General features: G+C 42.0%; 1 protein-coding gene across 2 annotated transcripts; it reads left to right on the top strand.

The window, feature by feature from the left end:
* Positions 1–466: 466 nt before the first annotated feature.
* LOC132404607 (heparan sulfate glucosamine 3-O-sulfotransferase 1-like) lies at positions 467–6,174 on the top strand. Of its 2 annotated transcripts, none has more exons than XM_059988886.1 (2): positions 467–594; positions 4,128–6,174. In XM_059988886.1, exon 2 carries the CDS (start codon positions 4,246–4,248, stop codon positions 5,179–5,181), a length of 936 nt encoding a protein of 311 aa, XP_059844869.1. In that variant the 5' UTR covers positions 467–594; positions 4,128–4,245; the 3' UTR covers positions 5,182–6,174. The 2 variants fall into 2 exon arrangements, with proteins under 2 accessions (XP_059844869.1, XP_059844868.1); XM_059988885.1 differs by lacking the exon at positions 467–594 and adding an exon at positions 1,103–1,397.
* Positions 6,175–8,938: the final 2,764 nt, after the last annotated feature.

The raw sequence follows: 8,938 nt of genomic DNA, 5'->3' as shown, positions 1-8,938 counted from the left end.
AAGGAGGATTTGTTTTTGGTCAAAGGGTGCTGAATCTGTGAAATGCTCTGCCACAGACTGCGGTGGAGGCCAAGTCCGTGGGTATATTTAAGGTGGAAGTTGATAGTTTCCTGTTCGGTCAGGGCATCAAAGGTTATGGCGAAAAGACAGGTGTCTGGGGTTGAGAGGGATCCGGGATCAGCCATCATAGAACGGCAGAGCAGACTGTTGGGCTGAATGGCCTAATTCTGCTCCTATGTCTTATGGTTTTATGATCTTATGCCTGGGACTTGCTTTCGCTCAGGTGAAGGTGGAGATGTTGGAAAGCAAATACTAAACGGCTGTTGCTGGATATCCGAAATAAAGCAGAAATAATGACATCAGCTCAGTCAGCATCTGTGCAGAGAGAAACAGTTAACATTTAACTCCATCAGAATGTGGAGATTAATACGCTTGCCCAGTTCCTTCTCCATTGTTAAGAACGGGCTCTCCTTTCCGGGGCGAGCGATCACAGTCAGTCAGGGCGCCCGACTGTGTTCTCTATATTTTTAATTGCGATTGGTTCCGCGAGCGGGCAGGCGAGAACCACACCGTCACCTATCCAGCCGAGAAAAGGTGAGAAAGATGATCCCGAGGGAGCGAAGGATCTCAGGATTTCCACGAACTTGCACCCAGTTACCGTAGGGGAATAGAGGAGTTTATGAGAAAACAGAGGGTTGAGGTGGATCTTATCTGCAGCTCTCTTAAAATAGTAACAGCACAATATTGTAAGCGCTAGGGGTCTGGATTTGGTGTCGACCGTAACGAAGCGCCTAGACGGCAGAGTTAAGGGCTTGGGGTTGTTCTCCAGTAGTTTCCGAAACCTGGCCTGAAGTAAAGCAGTCCACCTATCTAGGAGAATCCGATCTGCAGCACCTCTCATTGGGGCCGCGAGTCGGAGCTTGGGTCGCGACATGAAGCCGCTTGGAGGAAGCCGAAGCAGCGAAGCGGGTGGGTGGGTGAGGAAGGGAGGGAGGCAGGGAGTTGGACCAGGGCCGGGAGGGGAGGAGAGACCGGCTGACGCAAGGGAGGAGTGTCGGTGTGAATTCACGCGGGCGGGCGGGACCAGCCGTGTTACAGGGCTACAAGCCGCCAATGAGCGGGGCACAAGAGCGGATGCCTGTCTTATTAAAACGGCCGAAGTCTTGGCCGTCTTTTCAGCGAGTGATTTCGGTGTGTCCTAGCTGAGCCCAGGTTCTGGAGGTGATTGCGTACTTCCAGCCCTCCAAAAGAGGAAGGAAAGCGAGACGGCGCTTTTACTGTAGCATCATACGGCGGTCTTAAGGGAACTACAGTAGCGAGTAGGATACGACTTACTGCAGGCTGGCATGAAAGTCTCGTTTTAGGACCCTGGCGTGTGAAGTAGACTTCTATCACAGGTATTGTTAGTCCCCTCTCGTTCCTGCTCTAGATTTTTTCTTTTCTCCTTGAATTTTTTGAGGGCATTGATTTGTTGAAAGCAAGCCAGAAGGCGACAGTTCCTTTGCGCTCGCCGTGCAAACATTGCTTGGTTTCGATACATTTTTTTCAAAGGGATTGTTTTGACATTTTAATAGTTTTAAACAGTCCCTGTCAAAACTTTTATTAATTAAGTCGCGCTATGCTGCTCCAAGATGAAGGGAGAAGGTGGCAATTAAAAGCATGGTAAATATGTGTGATTACCTTTTAAAACACAAATAACGCTGAAAATACTCAACAAGTCCGTGTGCACAAACAGGGGAAGACGAATTAACAGAGTCCCTTACCACCTGTATGAAAGGTGACTTATATAGTGAATGGGTGTTTAGGTCCAATTTTTGAAACCCTTGTCGTTTGGGGTTTGTTGACCCCAGAAATGACAGATTTATATTGCTTCTCCGACTGATTCTTCTGAAGTGTATTTGTAGATGACTGCGTAGTTTAAGTTCAGCGACTCCTGTTTGGACCAAAGGAAGAAGTTTTCACAAATCTTTTTTAAAGGTTACCTCCCCCATCCCTCTTAGATTTAAATACACCTTCAAACTGAGGGAGGGTAACATGTCTTGATGCATTGTGAAAGAACAACTCCAGTATACTTCTTCCTACTTCACTTAAACCGGCCATGGTTTGAAGTTTCTTCCTATATGCTGCACCTGCAGATAACAAATCTCCAAGTTCACTGTGTAAGGTGTCCCGGTTAAAGGACCATCGCCTACCGTTGGCCTTCCGGCCGGGGAAAGAACTCAATCATCGCTAGTCTGTTAGAATGTGGATCTGTTTCCCTGCTAAAACTGATAAGGCTGAACCAGCAGCCTCCTCCTCCTCCTCCTCCTCATCAGTTTTACAAATGCATTTGAAAGTGCACTGTAAATAAGTTCTTGGTTTGACCATGGACATTTCGGCACTGTAATGATTATTCCTGTTGATGTCTGAAGTAGTATACAGAGTTGCTAGACTTGGTCAGATTACCGTATTGAGCGGCGATTGACAGTGAACCCTTGCTATCTAGATTTCCAACTGTACACAAAGACTCTGAAACACTGTCAACTTATTGAAATGTAATAGTCAAGGTCCCTGGATCGATTGCGTTGCACTTTATGGCGATAAACAATCAAATAACTGAACGGTATCAACTTCGCGACTTGCTTGAATGTTTAAAAACCCAACTTTAAAACACTGCAAGGTTTCTGACAGAGAGTGTTTGGCCACTCGCTGCCATCCATGACTCCCTGAACACTGATCTGATGTGATTCTGGTTCCCAGACGGAGACACTTCGTGTCCAACCCAAGCAAGAGCATCATTGCTTTAGTTCCTTGAGCACCGTGCCTTTCTTTCTCCCCTCCGGCTAGACCGTCTGTCACCGTCCCACGTACAACAATTCGCCTTTGAAACCCCATATGCTTTACGTGGACATTTCTCGTCGGCGGCTCTTAAAAATGCAGCAGACTTTAAAACCCTTTCAGTGTGACATGATGCGCCTTCTGGGGTTTGGCTCACAATGAATCGCCAGACTCGACTTCTGTGAAGATGAAGACAGATGCACATTAATTGGCATAAAGGACTGAAGAGAGTTGTAGGCAGTCCATTTTCCCGTTACGCTGATCTGTTGCCCGACCTGTCTTCTCTCTGACCTCCCAGTGCTGGGAGTTCCTGTTTCTGGTCCCAGTAAAACGAAAGGAATTGTTAGTGACGAGCGCCGCATTCTGAAAATGTTGCCCATGCACACGTTCAGGATGCCCACGTATTGTTCATTGTCTCACTGTATGTAACCTGCCTTCGGTGAAAGAGAGGCAAAGAGTACCAAGATGTTGCAATGGGGGAGGGAGGAATGACTTCCTTAGCAAGTCTGAAGGGAATATAAATACAAAGGATCTTTCAGTGGGCGTTATGTTTCGCAACTGCAACATCTTGAAGCTGCGATGTAGAATGGAATTTTGTGATATGCAATAGTTTTGTTTTTTTATTTCTCTGAACAGAAAATAACGTGATTATAACCAAACGAATGATTTTTTTCAGCACGTCTTTGATATCAGACACTTTTATTCTGTCCTCCGTTTACCCCCCCCCCCCCAACACCCCATCCGTCAAAGATGATTGTCAATTAACAATAGTCTTTTTGTTATGTCGGATTAGAGTTTAATTTTAATGCAACACATACATTCAGGGAAAGTGTTGATGCTGAATTCCACTAGCAAGCATTTCTGAAATCGTTTTAGTTGTGAAATGTGTATTTTTAAAACACCGGGGATGTCAGAAGGGCATCGTGGACTTCCTGTCGACATCCCGCCAGGCCACTGAGTCCGAGGAAGGGTCTACAGCGGAAACCCAACTGGTTACAGTTTACGTTGTTTTGCTGATTCGCGGCGGATGTTTTCTGTATCTCCTGCATTTCCCTTTCATTTTACATTTGCAGTCACGTGCTCAGCTGTACAATTTGTATCCGCCCTGCGGAGATTGTTAAATTGTCGGTTGGAACTAACCCAGGATTTAAAGGACATGACCATATTTGTGCAACAAAAAAATAGCTAACACTTTACTTCTATTAAGGTTGCAGAAATGTTGCAAACTGCAAGCAGTTAACCTGTTAGGATGGTTCATGTTTCCCATTAGTGACGAGAGTATATAAACCAACCTTTGTTTCTCTTTTTAGTGAACATTGGCTTCAGAAGATTCTCAGTATACTGCGAAGAGTCTCTGTGCAGCCCAATGTGGAGCTTACTCCCCACTACCTCCGCTGGTGTAATAAGTCCAGACTGAAGTCTTCCGTCATGGCTACGTTATGCCTGGGGCTTTTTCTGTTCCTGTTCCATCCGGCCGTTGTGCCCCCCAGGCCAGCTTTTGATTTTAACCGCGAACTGGACTCGCAATCCCCGAGCTACGTGTTCCAAAGTCATAACATCTTTCAACCTGCTGGATTTCCCAATGGCACCACTCAGCGACTCCCCCAAACTGTCATCATCGGTGTGCGGAAAGGTGGTACCCGGGCGCTGTTGGAAATGTTGAACCTCCATCCGGAGGTGACCGCCGCCCAAAGTGAGATTCACTTCTTCGACTGGGAAGGGAATTACCAGAAAGGTCTCCAGTGGTATAGCAGTCAAATGCCATTCTCCTATCCCAACCAGACCACGGTCGAAAAGACGCCGGCCTATTTCACTTCACCCAAAGTGCCTGAAAGAATCTTCAACATGAACCCATCTATTCGGCTCCTGCTGATACTGCGGGACCCGTCGGAGAGGGTTATATCGGACTACACTCAGATATTACACAACCGAATGCAAAAACACAAGCCGATTAAACCGGTGGAGGAGTTGCTGATCAGAGATGGTCAGATCAATGTTGACTACAAGGCAATTGACCGCAGCCTATATTATATCCATATGGAAAACTGGCTGAAATATTTCCCCCTCAGCCAAATACACATCGTGGACGGTGACAAGTTGATCAGAAACCCTTTCCCTGAATTAGAAAAGGTGGAGAAATTTCTGAGACTTTCCCCGCGGATTAATATGTCTAATTTTTACTTCAACAAAACGAAAGGATTTTACTGCCTCCGAGATGGTGAGAAAGAAAAGTGTTTGCACGAGTCGAAAGGGAGAACCCACCCGCAAGTAGACCCGGTTGTGCTCAATAAATTGCGCGCCTTCTTCAGTGAACCGAATCAGAAATTCTTCAACTTGGTTGGCAGGACATTCGATTGGCATTGAATTAGTGCGTGTACCGATTCTTTTTTCTAAAATGAAATATATATATATAATGTACAAAACTATCCTGAATGGTAATTTAAGTGGGTTTCCGTAGAATAAGTAATTATATATGTAAGTATGTCGGTCTTCATTCAGAGCTGGCTATATTTTTCTACATTGTCGCCACAATGCTCCGGTTTCCGACGTGAGTTACTTTCGTTTTCCTAATAGACTAACAGAACTCTAACCGATATATCAAAATGTTTCGTGGAAGTTGGGGTAAAGATGAAAAATTCGGGATACTATGATCCGTGAAAAGGTGTAAAGCTATATTCTCTGGTGTTTTAGAGTATGTGGGGTGATCTTACTGAAACATGTAAGATCTTTAAAGGGCATGACAGTGCAGAGGTGGAGATGTTTCCGGGAATGGGAACCTTTTGAGCTTGGAGAATAGTCATTTAGGGTGTTGAGGGCAATAGGGACATAGCACAGAAGAGGAGATAAAGTTTAGGGCAGATGAATCATGATCATATGAATAATAGGCCAGGCTTGAGATTGGCCTGCTATTCTTATTTTCATGGTGTGTAATATTGCAATAGCATATTTATAAATATATATATATATATAGACCATGTTTATACTTTGCAAATACATCTGTATCCCCAAAGAGTGCAATATTTGATTGAATTATGTTATTCACAAAGTGTTGCACAATTGCTGCTATTGTCTGTAGCATTAAGCACTTCCTATAACTGGACAAGAAGCAAGAGTGTGATAAGTACACTAGTAAACTGAGAGCGCCCTTTATATATTTGCTACTAATCCCCACGATGTTTCCATTTTATTTTATTTTTATTTATTTTTTGCAGGAAGGGGAAATATATGAAGTTTTGTATTTGAATATTCATGTTATCTTGTTTTTGTATACTGTCAGTTTTTGTAAACTTCAAATTTTTCTGCTAATATTGTATTAACTAGAACTTATGATATGAAATAAAGCTGCAGTGTTTGTTACATGGCTATCTCATATTTTGTTTGCCTTAGATATTTTGGCCAACTGTAATTCTCCAATCAGTTTAAATTAGAATTTTTCAATCACAAGTAAACTACAATTGGGAATTGTGGCCACTTCTATGGTTTCTTGCTGTAATCAAACAGTAGTTTTTTTTTGCAAAACACTAAATAAAACCTCACTAACCTTGTACTGATCCTGTCCCATTCCCTAGATGCTTAGTATTTAATTAACAACATTTAATTCACCAAAAATGAACTATACCTCCACTTAAGCAGCAATCTTAAAAAAACTTTAGTTAAGTGCCTCCATCTCCTCTTTCCTTTGGCAGAATCCCTACATTTTTATCTGATACAATATAATAATATAACAAATGTGAGGGAGCAAACAAATGGGTAAGAGTGAAGGGAAGTAGGCAGACTGGTCAAAGATATCAGTATCATGCAGGGTAAAATGGGGCAGAGAACTCAAACACACTGTGTTTAAGTTACTTAGATATTATTCCTTTTTAGCAGATGGCCCCAGGTAAAGGAAAAGCATCTTCCACCTCACAACTATTCTGGAAGGTAGCAATTCAAAATAAAACAGCATTTCAGTGACCTTGCAGTCCTGGATAAATCCCAGACCAATTCTTTTTGTTTACTTCTCTGTTACCCAGAGAACATTTTAAAATGCCACTGCTAATGCTGTCCTAGGATAAAAGTTAAGCTCAGCTGTATGTGAGATTTATCCAAAACAACACAAAAAGATTCAAGGATTTGTTACAACCTAGAAGTAAGAAAATCATAAATATTGGAGGTTCTTCTAAATATTCCCTGGCACACAATGTCCTCACCAAGACCCTCTCGATGCCCACCCCTAACAAGTCACTCGAAGGCTTTTCATCTCCACTGCTTGAGAACAAACTTTAAGGGGTTTCTACCTTTTTCCTGTGACCACGTGGGTTTTAACCGGATGCTCCAGCTTCCTTCCACATTCCAAAGACCTACTGGTTGGTGGGTTAATTGGTGATTGTAAATTGTCCCGTGATTAGGCTTGAGTTACATTGGGGGCTTGCCGGGAAGCACAGCTCGAAGGGCCAGAAGGGCCGATTCCACGCTGTATCACTATATAAATAAATAAGTAAAATCAACTATTTCTTTATCTTCAAAGCAGTTGTAATCCTCAGCAGTTATAAGATTTTTAAACAAGTTCTATCATTAAATGTATCTGTGCATTTTATTAGTTCATATAATTTACAGTATAAAACATGTCAAAGCCAAAGTCTAAAGTTAAATTAAAAATTATTATCAAAGTACATATATGTTACCATATATGAGATTAGTTTTCTTGAATTTACAGAAAAGTAAAGATACACAATAGAATATATTAAAAAATATTCATAAGCAAAGACTGACAAACAGCCAATAAATGAAAGAAGCAAATAGTGCAAATAACAATAACGCTGAGAAGACGAGTTGTAAAATCCTTGTGAGCGAGTCTGTTGCTTGTAGAATCACTTCTGAGTTGCAGTGAGGAACTTACCCATGCCAATTCAGAAGTCTAATGGTAGTACGGTAATAACTGTTCCTGAACCTGGAGGACTGGCACTTACGGCATTGCTACTTTTTGCCTTGTGAGAGCATGGTCTGGATGGTGGGGGTCTTTGATGATGGATGCTGCTTGCTTGTGGCAGTGATCAGTGTAAATACAATTAATGGTGGGAAGGTTTTGCCTGAGGTGGACTGAGCTATATCAATCACTTTCTCTAGACTTTGTCATTCCATACCAGGCCATGATGCAACCAGGTACCATACTCTCCACAATGCATCTATAGAAATTCGTCAAAGTTTTTGGTGACTTGCCGAATCTACACAAACATCTAAGAAAGCAGAGGCACGGTTGTGCCTTTTTTTATGATGGCACTTACGTGTTAATCCTAAGGCAGAATTTCCAAGGAATTTGATAATGCCAAGGAATTTAAAACCATTGGTCCCCACCAACACCAATCCCCTAATGAGGACTGGCTCATGGACATCCAGCTTCTTCTCTCTATCATCAATAAACAGCTCCTTGGTTTTGCTGACATTGAATGAGAGGTTATTGTTGTGACATAATTTAACTTGAATTTCAATTTCTGCAAACCCAGACCAAACATATTTCAAATGTTTTTGTTTTGCTTTTTCCTCATTACTTTCTTACTTTTCAATTCATAAGTATAAAGTTGTTCTAAATTTGATCTCATCACGGGAAGAGGATATTATTATTGTGGTGGTCTCTATCCATTCTTAGTTGTCTCATGGATTCAAGTGGCTTGCCAGACCATTTCAAACACTACCACATAGCCGTGTTTCTGCATCATATATAGACCAGATAGGATTTACAGTCACAAATGTATTTATTCTCATATCAGTGGATTCACAATCATCATCTTTGATGCAATACTTTCATACTCATGACAGTTCTTTTATATTTCAGATTTATTTAAAGATCTATTTTTAAATTCTTCAACTGATAATGGTGAAATTAAAATTTGTGTTCAGATCAATATAATCCAGTAACTCAACTGCTATGTTAGCATATGTGTCAGAGTTTTAGTACTACATCTACATTATTGTGGGCCAAAGGGACTGTACCTGTGCCGTACTACTCTGAGCTACTCATGTCACCATTTAATTCGATCGCAGAATATTTCAATCTAGTATTTCCTCAATATAGAGGGTACAATATTGCTTCCACATAACACATACAGAATGCTGGAGGAACTCAGCAGGTCAGGTGGCATGT

Source organism: Hypanus sabinus, chromosome 14 (assembly GCF_030144855.1).
Source record: "Hypanus sabinus isolate sHypSab1 chromosome 14, sHypSab1.hap1, whole genome shotgun sequence".
In the NCBI taxonomy this organism is placed as follows: Eukaryota; Metazoa; Chordata; class Chondrichthyes; order Myliobatiformes; family Dasyatidae; genus Hypanus; species Hypanus sabinus.
This window is presented reverse-complemented; position numbering and strand designations above follow the sequence as displayed.

Bases quoted from the DNA above. Each gene is read 5' to 3' on its own strand.
- LOC132404607 (XM_059988886.1), top strand. From the start codon at position 4,246: ATGGCTACGTTATGCCTGGGGCTTTTTCTGTTCCTGTTCCATCCGGCC.